This window comes from Scyliorhinus torazame, chromosome 12 (genome assembly GCF_047496885.1).
Source record: "Scyliorhinus torazame isolate Kashiwa2021f chromosome 12, sScyTor2.1, whole genome shotgun sequence".
Lineage (NCBI taxonomy): Eukaryota > Metazoa > Chordata > Chondrichthyes > Carcharhiniformes > Scyliorhinidae > Scyliorhinus > Scyliorhinus torazame.
Genome location: NC_092718.1, coordinates 145,766,898 through 145,780,818, shown reverse-complemented (window position 1 = coordinate 145,780,818; position 13,921 = coordinate 145,766,898). Strand labels below are relative to the sequence as shown.

General features: G+C 43.6%; 1 protein-coding gene across 1 annotated transcript in view; it reads left to right on the top strand.

The window, feature by feature from the left end:
• Positions 1–13,921, top strand: part of nup88 (nucleoporin 88) — a 108,205-nt gene that overhangs the window by 27,098 nt on the left and 67,186 nt on the right. The window contains exon 6 of the mRNA XM_072469137.1: positions 8,224–8,410. Within this exon, the coding sequence (XP_072325238.1) occupies positions 8,224–8,410 (187 nt within the window). The remainder of the gene's footprint in view (positions 1–8,223; positions 8,411–13,921) is intronic.

The window sequence follows — 13,921 nt, the reverse complement described above, 5'->3', positions numbered from 1 at the left end:
ATTACACGCTTTGGCGTCCTGAATATCTACTCTAAACCTTGCCCCTCTCACCTTAAACCTATGCCCCTCATAATTTTGTAGACCTCTATCAGGTCACCCCTCAACCTCCTTTGTTCCAGTGAGAACAAACCGAGTTTATTCAACCGCTCCTCATAGCTAATGCCCTCCATACCAGGCAACATTCTGGTAAATCTCTTCTGCACCCTCTCTAAAGCTTCCACATCCTTCTGGTAGTGTGGCGACCAGAATTGAACACTATGCTCCAAGTGTGGCCTAAGTAAGGTTCTGTACAGCTGCAACATGACTTGCCAATTCTTATACTCAATGCCCCGGCCAATGAAGGCAAGCATGCCGTATGCCTTCTTGACTACCTTCTCCACCTGTGTTGCCCCTTTCAGTGACCTGTGGACCTGTACTCCCAGATCTCTCTGACTTTCAATACTCTTGAGGGTTCTACCATTCACTGTATATTCCCTACCTGCATTAGACCTTCCGAAATGCATGACCTCACATTTGTCCGGATTAAACTCCATCTGCCATCTCTCCGCCCAAGTCTCCAAACAATCTAAATCCTGCTGTATCCTCTGACAGTCCTCATCGCTATCCGCAATTCCACCAACCTTTGTGTCATCTGCAAACTTACTAATCAGACCAGTTACATTTTCCTCCAAATCATTTATATATACTACAAACAGCAAAGGTCCCAGCACTGATCCCTGCGGAACACCACTGGTCACAGCCCTCCAATTAGAAAAGCATCCTTCCATTGCTACTCTCTGCCTTCTATGACCTAGCCAGTTCTGTATCCACCTTGCCAGCTCACCCCTGATCCCGTGTGACTTCACCTTTTGTACTAGTCTACCATGAGAGACCTTGTCACAGGCCTTGCTGAAGTCCATATAGACAACATCCACTGCCCTACCTGCATCAATCATCTTTGTGACCTCTTCGAAAAACTCTATCAAGTTAGTGAGACACTACCTCCCCTTCACACAACCATGCTGCCTCTCACTAATACGTCCATTTGCTTCCAAATGGGAGTAGATCCTGTCTCGAAAATTCTCTCCAGTAATTTCCCTACCACTGAAGTAAGGCTCACCGGCCTGTAATTCCCTGGATTATCCTTGTTACCCTTCTTAAACAGAGGAACAACATTGGCTATTCTCCAGTCCTCCGGGACATCACCTGAAGACAGTGAGGATCCAAAGATTTCTGTCAAGGCCTCAGCAATTTCCTCTCCAGCCTCCTTCAGTATTCTGGGGTAGATCCCATCAGGCCCTGGGGACTTAATTACCTTAATATTTTTTAAGACGCCCAACACCTCGTCTTTTTGGATCTCAATGTGACTCAGGCTATCTACACACCCTTCTCCAGACTCAACATCTACCAATTCCTTCTCTTTGGTGAATACTGATGCAAAGTATTAATTTAGTACCTCACCCATTTCCTCCGGCTCCACACATAGATTCCCTTGCCTATCCTTCAGTGGGCCAACCCTTTCCCTGGTTACCCTCTTTTTATGTACGTGTAAAAAGCCTTGGGATTTTCCTTAACCCTATTTGCCAATGGCTTTTCGTGACCCCTTCTAGCCCTCCTGACTCCTTGCTTAAGTTCCTTCCTACTTTCCTTAAATTCCACACAGGCTTCGTCTGTTCCCAGCCTTTTAGCCCTGACTAATGCCTCCTTTTTCTTTTTGACGAGGCCTACGATATCTCTCGTTATCCTAGGTTCCCAAAAATTGCCGTGTTTATCCTTCTTCCTCACAGGAACATGCTGGTCCTGAATTCCTTTCAACTGAGACTTGAAAGCCTCCCACATGTCAGATGTTGATTTGCCCTCAAACATCCGCCCCCAATCTAGGTTCTTCAGTTCCCGCCTAATATTGTTATAATTAGCCTTCCCCCAATTTAGCACATTCATCCTAGGACCACTCTTATCCTTGTCCACCAGCACTTTAAAACTTACTGAATTGTGGTCACTGTTCCCGAAATGCTCTCCTACTGAAACTTCTACCACCTGGCTCATTCCCCAATACCAGGTCCAGTACCGCCCATTCCCTAGTTGGACTGTCTACATATTGTTTTAAGAAGCCCTCCTGGATGCTCCTTACAAACTCTGCCCCGTCTAAGCCCCTGGCACTAAGTGAGTCCCAGTCAATATTGGGGAAGTTGAAGTCTCCCATCACCACAACCCTGTTGTTTTTACTCTTTTCCACAATCTGTCTACCTATCTGCTCCTCTATCTCCCGCTGGCTGTTGGGAGGCCTGTAGTAAACCCCCAACATTGTGACTGCACCCTTCTTATTCCTGATCTCTACCCATGTAGCCTCACTTCCCTCCGAGGTGTCCTCCCGTAGTACAGCTGTGATATTCTCCCTAACCAGTAGTGCAACTCCGCCACCCCTTTTACATCCCCCTCTATCCCACCTGAAACATCTAAATCCTGGAACGTTTAGCTGCCAATCCTGCCCTTCCCTCAACCAGGTCTCTGTAATGGCAACAACATCATAGTTCCAAGTACTAATCCAAGCTCTAAGTTCATCTGCCTTACCCGTAATACTTCTTGCATTAAAACATATGCACTTCAGGCCACCAGACCCGTTGTGTTCAGCAACTTCTCCCTGTCTGCTCTGCCTCAGAGCCACACTGTCCCTATTCCCTAGTTCTCCCTCAATGCTCTCACCTTCTGACCTATTGCTCCCGTGCCCACTCCCCTGCCATACTAGTTTAAACCCTCCCGTGTGACACTAGCAAACCTCGCGGCCAGGATATTTATGCCTCTCCAGTTTAGATACAACCTGTCCTTATATAGGTCACGCCTGCCCCGGAAGAGCTCCCAGTGGTCCAGATAACGGAAACCCTCCCTCCTACACCAGCTGTTTAGCTACGTGTTTAGCTGCTCTATCTTCCTATTTCTAGCCTCACTGGCACGTGGCACAGGGAGTAATACCGAGATTACAACCCTAGAGGTCCTGTCTTTTAACTTTCTGCCTAGCTCCCTGAACTCCTGCTGCAGGACCTCATGCCCCTTCCTGCCTATGTCGTTAGTACCAATATGTACAACGACCTCTGCCTGTTTGCCCTCCCCCTTCAGGATGCCCTCTACCTGTTCGGAGACATCCTGGACCCTGGCACCAGGGAGGCAACATACCACCCTGGAGTCTCTTTCACGTCCACAGAAGCGCCTATCTGTGCCCCTGACTATAGAGTCCCCTATTACTATTGCTCTTCTGCCCTTTGACCCTCCCTTCTGAACATCAGAGCCAGCCGGGGTGCCACTGCTCTGGCTGCTGCTGTTTTCCCCTCCTAGGCTATCCCCCCCCCCCCCAACCCCGACAGTATCCAAAGGGGTATACCTGTTCGAGAGGGGGAAAACCACAGGGGATTCCTGCACTGATTGCCTGCCCTTTCTGGTGGTCACCCATTTCTCTGCCTGTACCTTGGGTGTGACCACATTTACATAACTGCGATCTATGACGCTTTCCGCCACCTGCATGCTCCTACGTGCATCCAATTGCTGCTCCAACCGAACCATGCGGTCTGTGAGGAGCTCCAGTTGGGTGCACGTTCTGCAGATGAAGCCATCCGGGACGCTGGAAGCCTCCCGGACCTGCCACATCTCACAGTCAGAGCACTGCACCCCTCTAACTGACATTGCGTCAATTAATTAGTAAATTAAAATTATACGTTTTTTTTTTAAATTTGTTTTTTATAAGTTACTTTTAACTATCTGTTTTCTAGCACTAGATTTCTACTATAAATGTGAAAGCTAAATATAGTACCCTCTGATCTCTGGTTTAGATACCCCTCTAAATTATAATTAAGTAATTATGTTTAATTAGTTACATAGATAGAACATAGAAAAATACAGCACAGAACAGGCCCTTCGGCCCACGATGTTGTGCCGAACCTTTGTCCTAGATTAATCATAGATTATCATTGAATTTACAGTGCAGAAGGAGGCCATTCGGCCCCCTGAGTCTGCACCAGCTCTTGGAAAGAGCACCCTACCCAAACTCAACACCTCCACCCAACACCAAGGGCAATTTTGGACACTAAGGGCAATTTATCATGGCCAATCCACCTAACCTGCACATCTTTGGACTGTGTGAGGAAACCAGAGCACCCGGAGGAACCCCACGCAGACACGGGGAGGATGTGCAGACTCCGCACAGACACTGATCCAAGCCGGAATCGAACCTGGGACCCTGGAGCTGTGAAGCAATTGTGCTATCCACAATGCTACCGTGCTGCCCTTAAGAACAAATAAATCTACACTATATCATTTTACCGTAATCCATGCATCTATCCAATAGCTGCTTGAAGGTCCCTAATGTTTCCGACTCAACTACTTCCACAGGCAGTGCATTCCATGCCCCCACTACTCTCTGGGTAAAGAACCTACCTCTGATATCCCTCCTATATCTTGCACCTTTCACCTTAAATTTATGTCCCCTTGTAATGGTTTGTTCCACCCGGGGAAAAAGTCTCTGACTGTCTACTCTATCTATTCCCCTGATCATCTTATAAACCTCTATCAAGTCGCCCCTCATCCTTCTCCGTTCTAATGAGAAAAGGCCTAGCACCCTCAACCTTTCCTCGTAAGACCTACTCTCCATTCCAGGCAACATCCTGGTAAATCTTCTTTGCACCTTTTTCCAAAGCTTCCACATCCTTCCTAAAATGAGGCGACTAGAACTGTACACAGTACTCCAAATGTGGCCTTACCAAAGTTTTGTACAGCTGCATCAGCACCTCACGGCTCTTAAATTCAATCCCTCTGTTAATGAACGCGAGCACACCATAGGCCTTCTTCACAGCTCTATCCACTTGAGTGGCAACTTTCAAAGATGTATGAACATAGACCCCAAGATCTCTCTGCTCCTCCACATTGCCAAGAACTCTACCGTTAACCCTGTATTCCGCATTCATATTTGTCCTTCCAAAATGGACAACCTCACACTTTTAAGGGTTAAACTCCATCTGCCACTTCTCAGCCAAGCTCTGCATCCTATCTATATCTCTTTGCAGCCGACAACAGCCCTCCTTACTATCCACAACTCCACCAATCTTCGTATCGTCTGCAAATTTACTGACCCACCCTTCAACTCCCTCATCCAAGTCATTAATGAAAATCACAACCAGCAGAGGACCCAGAACTGATCCCTGCGGTACGCCACTGGTAACTGGGATCCAAGCTGAATATTTGCCATCCACCACCACTCTCTGACTTCTATCGGTTAGCCAGTTCGTTATCCAACTGGCCAAATTTCCCACTATCCCATGTCTCCTTACTTTCTGCATAAGCCTACCATGGGGAACTTTATCAAATGCCTTACTAAAATCCATGTACACTACATCCACTGCTTTACCTTCATCCACATGCTTGGTCACCTCCTCAAAGAATTCAATAAGACTTGTAAGGCAAGACCTACCCCTCACAAATCCGTGCTGACTATCCCTAATCAAGCAGTGTCTTTCCAGATGCTCAGAAATCCTATCCTTCAGTACCCTTTCCATTAATTTGCCTACCACCGAAGTAAGACTAACTGGCCTGTAATTCCCAGGGTTATCCCTAGTCCCTTTTTTGAACAGGGGCACGACATTCGCCACTCTCCAATCCCCTGGTACCACCCCTGTTGACAGTGAGGACGAAAAGATCATTGCCAACGGCTCTGCAATTTCATCTCTTGCTTCCCAGAGAATCCTTGGATATATCCCGTCAGGCTCGGGGGACTTGTCTATCCTCAAGTTTTTCAAAATGCCCAACACATCTTCCTTCCTAACAAGTATTTCCTCGAGCTTACCAATCTGTTTCACACTGTCCTCTCCAACAATATCGTCCCTCTCATTTGTAAATACAGACTCAATGCACAATCTCCCGCTACAGTCCTTGATCGGACCTACCCTCGCTCTAGTCATTCTCATATTTCTCACATATGTGTAAAAGGCCTTGGGGTTTTCCTTGATCCTACCCGCCAAAGATTGTTCATGCCCTCTCTTAGCTCTCCTATCCCTTTCTTCAGTTCCCTCCTGGCTATCTTGTATCCCTCCAATGCCCTGTCTGAACCTTGTTTCCTCAGCCTTACATAAGTCTCCTTTTTCCTTTTAACAAGACATTCAACCTCTCTTGTCAACCATGGTTCCCTCACTCGACCATCTCTTCCCTGCCTGACAGGGACATACATATCAAGGACACCTAGTACCTGTTCCTTGAACAAGTTCCACATTTCACTTGTGTCCTTCCCTGACAGCCTATGTTCCTAACTAATGCACTTCAATTCTTGTCTGACAACATCGTATTTACCCTTCCCCCAATTGTAAACCTTGCCCTGTTGCATGTACCTATCCCTCTCCATTACTAAAGTGAAAGTCACAGAATTGTGGTCACTATCTCCAAAATGCTCCCTCACTAACAAATCTATCACTTGCCCTGGTTCATTACCAAGTACTAAATCCAATATTGCCCCTCCTCTGGTCGGACAATCTACATACTGTGTTAGAAAAGCTTCCTGGACACACTGCACAAACACCACCCCATCCAAACTATTTGATCTAAAGAGTTTCCACTCAATATTCTTACCAATGCTTAATTTTTTAAATTCAATATCCCGGCTCTCTCTCCTCCCGCGCTGTTTTCACTGTCCCGGCTCTCCTCCTGTTTTCAATGAAGGGAGGCTGGATAACCTGGGGTTATTTTCCTTGGAGCAGGGCGGGCTGAGCGGTATCCTGATCGAGGTGTACAAAATTATGAGGGATGTCGATAGGAAGAAACCTTTCTCCTTGGTAGAGTGGCCAATAACCGGGGGCACAGATCTAAGTTAACGGACAGGAGATTTAGATGGGATTTGAGGTAATTCTTTTTCACCCAGAGGGTGGTTGGAATCTGGAACTCCCTGCCTGCAAGGATAGTAGAGGTGGGAACCCTCCACCTTTAAGGAACATTTAGATGAGCATTTGAAACGTCATAACATATAAGGCTCTGGACCAAATTCTGGAAAATGGGATTAGAATAGATAGGTTTTGAAACATACAAGATCTCAAGGGGATTTGATAGGGTGGATACCGTGGCACAGTGGTCAGCACTGCTGCCTGACAGCTCCAGGGACCTGGGTTCAATTCTGACCTCTGGTGACTGCGTAGAATTGGCACATACTCCCCATGCATGAGTGACGTTCCTCCGGGTGCTCCGGTTTCTTCCCACAGTCCAAAGATGTGCAGGTTAGGTGGATTGGCCATGATAAATTGCCCCTTAGGGTGGGGTTGCAGGGATTGGGCCTGGTCCTTCGAAGGGTTGGTGCAGACCTGGTGGGCTGAATGGCCTCCTTCTGCACTGTAGGGATTCCATAATACCAGGAGGACGGTTCCTCTTGCGGGGGACGATTAGAACTAGGAGGCAAGGTTTAAAAATAACAGGTCTTCCTTTTAAGATGGGGAGCATTTTTCTTTCTGAGGGTAGTCTGAGGAATGCTCTTTTCCAGAAAGATGTGGTGTCTGGGACATTGAATTTATTCATGACTGAGTTAAATATATTTCTGATAGACAAAGGAGTCAACAGCAAAGGGTGGGGGAACAGACAGGTAATCCGTTTACTCTAATTCTATTTCCTGTTTGTTAATCAATCCTCTATCCATGCTGATGCATCGGCACCAACATCACGAGCTCTTATCTTGTGTTGGTAATTTCAAAATCAGTAGTTTAGTCCGACAATCATATTCTAGTCTGAATTAATATGTGATTTAGCATTTGTTCATTTTTGGAAACCAGCCGGATTAGTTAAATAGTCTGCCTTAACATGAAGACAGCCAAGGTATTTTAGGTTCTTTGCCATTTTCCATTCCCTATTATAAATTTCCCTGTTTCTGTCTGTAATGGGCCCATGTCTGTCTTTGCCAATCTTTTCTTTTTTATATATGTTTAACAGCCTGTATTTGTTTCTTGCTTGTTTACTTTCATATTCTAATTTGTCATTCTTTCAGTTTCTTTGTCTCTCTTTGCTGAATTGTAAAATGCTCCCAATCCTCAGACACTACTTTTCTGGCAACTTTATAAACTTTATTGGTGAAGTAATTATCTACCTGCTCATACCCATGACATTCACGATTTGGCTGTTTTGTGCACTTGTAATAGAGCTGCTCTGACTCACTGCTCAGGTTAGAATTTTAGGTATTCTTGTTGGTGTGACAAAATGTGACATTTGCTTTCCTGCAATCTTCTCTCCTAGCACTGGTCTTATTGGGAAGTTACTGGGTCCTCTGCCGATGCACCCAGCTGCTGAGGATAATTATGGTTATGACGCATGTGCAATACTGTGCCTTCCCTCTACCCCCAACATTCTCGTTATTGCTACACAATCCGGCATGTTGTACCACTGTGTGGTTCTTGAAGGGGATGAAGAAGAAGATCAGATGGTAAGGTGGTGTGTGGGGTTTGTGATTTATCCCGATCTTGGTAGCCTTGGTATACCTGTAGTGTTTCGTCGTCCTTGTCTCTGTGCCCCCACCCATTAAATAAAATGGCTTCGCCCTCCATCCGTTTGTCTGCCCATCGTATAGTCCGATAGATACGTGCTGATGCTGTCATGTCCACCATCAACATTATGTTCAATATGTAGTCCCCAAGCAGTCCCACCTGTTTGCTGCGTGTGGCAGAAGACCAAATTTCAAAAACAAATACAGATAAAACAACAAGAGCAAATAATAGTATGATATAAGAGTGCAATCGATCAAAGGATTGGGGGTATGAAGAGATCTACCATGCGATCTAGTGAAGTCTCGCAACACTAAAACTCAGTAGAAATTTGAATTAAACAAATCTTTTATTGCCTCTACTTGATTACATTTGAGAGAAACTTAAATCTATTCTCAATAAAGTCCGGCTAGCAAAAGGACTTGAAGAGAAGTAACTTATAAACAATTTAACTTTCAAAAATAATACAGAAATGGTTTCTTGCTTACAGCAAAACAGCTTGCATGAAATTCAAGAGTTAGAATGAAAAAGTGAAAATAGAGATAGCAAATAGTTAGATCAAAGCATAGACTGATCCCGGAATAAAGATGGCCGTACGGACCATCATGTTTAAGGAGAATTTTATCAGTCTGAAGCCATCTGTCTACACCTCTGTCGTCCTAATTGGTTTGAGTGACAATCTAATACATTTGATTCGATGGTTAACTGTCAATCCTCAATGTGCAACATAAGTTCTGAATGTTTCGTGTTTGAATATTTGTGTATGCTATGGAATGCGATTTTGTGCTATTATCAAGACTTTTTTACTGGTTTTCTGCTGACTGCTTTATCCATATTCTGGACAATGGTGCTTTCATATTACTATGGTGCTTACTTCGACCTTGATCTCGATTACTGGTACAGCTTATTTCTTAATGTCAAACTGACTTTGAAAATCTGTTTATTAGAACAACAGCTTGTTCATTTCGTCAGCAAAAATGTTGTTTTAATCTACAATTAGTTTATGCATGTGTCCGGCTTTTGTGCTTCTGTTGAACATAGAACATAGAAAATACAGCACAGAACAGGCCCTTCGGCCCACGATGTTGTGCCGAACCTTTGTCCTAGATTAATCATAGATTATCATTGAATTTACAGTGCAGAAGGAGGCCATTCGGCCCTTTGTGTCTGCACCGGCTCTTGGAAAGAGCACCCTATCCAAACTCAACAGCTCCACCCAACACCAAGGGCAATTTTGGACATTAAGGGCAATTTATCATGGCCAATCCACCTAACCTGCACATCTTTGGACTGTGGGAGGAAACCGGAGCACCCGGAGGAAACCCACGCAGACACTGGGAGGATGTGCAGACTCCGCACAGACACTGATCCAAGCCGGAATCGAACCTGGGACCCTGGAGCTGTGAAGCAATTGTGCTATCCACAATGCTACCGTGCTGCCCTTAAGAACAAATAAATCTACACTATATCATTTTACCGTAATCCATGTACCTATTCAATAGCTGCTTGAAGGTCCCTAATGTTTCCGACTCAACTACTTCCACAGGCAGTGCATTCCATGCCCCCACTACTCTCTGGGTAAAGAACCTACCTCTGATATCCCTCCTATATCTTGCACCTTTCACCTTAAATTTATGTCCCCTTGTAATGGTTTGTTCCACCCGGGGAAAAAGTCTCTGACTGTCTACTCTATCTATTGGCCTGATCATCTTATAAACCTCTTTCAAGTCGCCCCTCATCCTTCTCCGTTCTAATGAGAAAAGGCCTAGCACCCTCAACCTTTCCTCGTAAGACCTACTCTCCATTCCAGGCAACATCCTGGTAAATCTCCTTTGCACCTTTTCCAAAGCTTCCACATCCTTCCTAAAATGAGGCGACCAGAACTGTACACAGTACTCCAAATGTGGCCTTACCAAAGTTTTGTACAGCTGCATCATCACCTCACGGCTCTTAAATTCAATCCCTCTGTTAATGAACGCGAGCACACCATAGGCCTTCTTCACAGCTCTATCCACTTGAGTGGCAACTTTCAAAGATGTATGAACATAGACCCCAAGATCTCTCTGCTCCTCCACATTGCCAAGAACTCTACCGTTAACCCTGTATTCCGCATTCATATTTGTCCTTCCAAAATGGACAGCCTCACACTTTTCAGGGTTAAACTCCATCAGCCACTTCTCAGCCCAGCTCTGCATCCTATCTATGTCTCTTTGCAGCCGACAACAGCCCTCCTTACTATCCACAACTCCACCAATCTTCGTATCGTCTGCAAATTTACAGACCCACCCTTCAACTCCCTCATCCAAGTCATTAATGAAAATCACAAACAGCAGAGGACCCAGAACTGATCCCTGCGGCACGCCACTGGTAACTGGGATCCAGGCTGAATATTTGCCATCCACCACCACTCTGACTTCTATCGGTTAGCCAGTTCGTTATCCAACTGGCCAAATTTCCCACTATCCCATGCCTCCTTACGTTCTGCAGAAGCCTACCATGGGGAACCTTATCAAATGCCTTGCTAAAATCCATGTACACTACATCCACTGCTTTACCTTCATCCACATGCTTGGTCACCTCCTCAAAGAATTCAATAAGACTTGTAAGACAAGACCTACCCCTCACAAATCCGTGCTGACTATCCCTAATCAAGCAGTGTCTTTCCAGATGCTCAGAAATCCTATCCTTCAGTACCCTTTCCATGACTTTGCCTACCACCGAAGTAAGACTAACTGGCCTGTAATTCCCAGGGTTATCCCTCGTCCCGTTTTTGAACAGGGGCACGACATCCGCCACTCTCCAATCCCCTGGTACCACCCCTGTTGTCAGTGAGGACGAAAAGATCATTGCCAACGGCTCTGCAATTTCATCTCTTGCTTCCCATAGAATCCTTGGATATATCCCGTCAGGCCCGGGGGACTTGTCTATCCTCAAGTTTTTCAAAATGCCCAACACATCTTCCATCCTAACAAGTATTTCCCCGAGCTTACCAATCTGTTTCACACTGTCCTCTTCAACAATATCGCCCCTCTCATTTGTAAATACAGAAGAAAAGTACTCGTTCAAGACCTCTCCTATCTCTTCAGACTCAATACACAATCTCCCGCTACTGTCCTTGATCGGACCTACCCTCGCTCTAGTCATTGAAGTTATGTGTTTTGTCATGGCCTGAGGATATGAGTACTGAAATCCTTATTTAAAATGGGAATTAAAATTGAGCTTTAATATTACATTAAAATAGCCTTTTTACCTATCAGTGAATAGTAAATCCCCTTCAGTCTGCCCTTTTGATAAATCAAAAGATTAAGTGAGATATATCACAAGATAAAATGAAGGAGTAAATGCGATAGGAAAGGTAAAAGCGCGAAGAAGTACTCATTCATATTGTCATTGCAGTTTTCAACAATAGAGTGGGCAAGCATTGCATTACAGGCATTACAGCAAAAATTATTATAATTCTTAAAGAATCATTATTATAAAACAACAATTAATCAATTCATCGAATTTGATTCTCCTGATTCAGTATTAATCTATTAGCAATATGTTAGTAATACATTCAAATAATTGATTCATCAGTAACATTTCAACAATAATATTGCAGTTCCATTTCATCTAATGGTGGTGCAGTGGGATTAGTGTGAATCATTCTGACTGTTGGGCCCTTGCGTTTAGTGAATAGTTGTTTAATGCATTTGATCACCAGGAATGTCATGTAAATAATGAATCCTGCAACACAGAGGAAAAAGATTATTCTTACTGTGGACATTCCTGTGGGTCCCAACCACCCGCAAAGTTTCTCCCAGATAGCGGTATCTGAGGGTGAGTCAAGTTTCTTGACTTCATTTTGAATGTGTGCTGCCAGATCTTTAACTTCGTTTGAGTTATCTGGAATAAAAGTGCAACACTCCGCACCAATTAGGGCGCAGGTGCCACCTTTTTTGGCTAGTACATAGTCAAGTGCCATTCGATTTTGTAATGCCACGGTTTAAATTGCTCGCATTTCGTCAGAAATGTTATCTAGGGCAGTGGCGGTGTAATCGGCTACGTTCTGTATGGTTGTTATTTTATTTAATTCATTGGCAACCCTTGTCTCCTAATAAAAAGGAATAAGTTCAGCATAAATTGCGTCTCGTAAGGTTATAGCACGTTTATTTCTTCAAGTGGTTGGTCCTGAAACACGAGAGATTAGGGAGATGACGGATGTCATGTACTGTGTTTCCTAAATAGCAAGATTCTGACCAGTATTTTGGGAGCCAGGAATATGCTTTGTCGTTACAAATAAAATAAGTTCCATTATAAGCAGAGTATAAGTAAATACCTTCTAAGTATCAAAGACCTGAGAATGTTTTATTATTTGTGATGTTGTGCATGCCTGTTATTGTTGAGGACCGTTCAGTTCTTTGTAATAAATTTTGTGTCCATTTATAAGCTATGTTAACATTCAGATAATTAGTACAAACACTATTGCCCACTTTCATCCCTTTAGAGTGATTACTAGTGAGGCATATTGATCCTATTTAATATTAGTTGGAAGGCTAATATATTTAGGAATTTTGTTAAGATTATATTTAAATTGAGGCCATCCTGAAAAGGTGTTTAGTGGATAGCCTGCAGATTTCCATAAGTTAATAAATTTCTTTAGATAAATCTTGTACCTTTTTCACATGAATATGCTCCAGAACGGACCACTACTGAGCAAGGGACACTCTGATAGATGTACCATTCTGCTGTTTCTGAAGCATTAAAGGGGATAGTTAAGAAGGGAATACCTTCTCCTGAGTTAGTAGGGGTTGCAATGCATACCCAACAATTGGAAATGTTGAACTTTTTAGCATATATCCTGGATGTGTAAAGGAATGTGTTCTCATTCAGTCCTGGTACAACATTTACAAAGCCAATCAAATAACTGAAAATGAATATTACGGTAAACATTTTTACAGATCTTAATACTTATACGCGCGCTTCATGTGATGCGTGGATCCAACTTTTCTTTCCTTAGTATTGCTTAAAACATTGATATACTGATTAAAAATTGATATCAGGATTACATAATTCAGTAATAAACAATTAATAATAATAATTTCATGTATACAAATAAAATGATTATACAGTAAAATAACAAGTTGAGTATATGATTTAGTAATTGGTAAAATAATTATCAAAATTGATTATGTAATTAAGTAATAAAATTATTAATAATAATTCACAAATGATAATGCAGTAAATAATAGTTCAACAGAAACTTTCCATTTTGATGTTATTGACTAGTGGCGCATATGAATTAATATGAACCATGTAGATTGGTAGGGCACTATGGGTAGGCATGCATTAGCCAAAGTATCTGATCAGCAACATTAGTACGCAAATGATAAGTCTGAATATGAAAAATAGGAAAAGTCCCTGAATGATGTTAATTCCTGTGCCACCCAACCAATTGGAAAGCCAACCCCAAA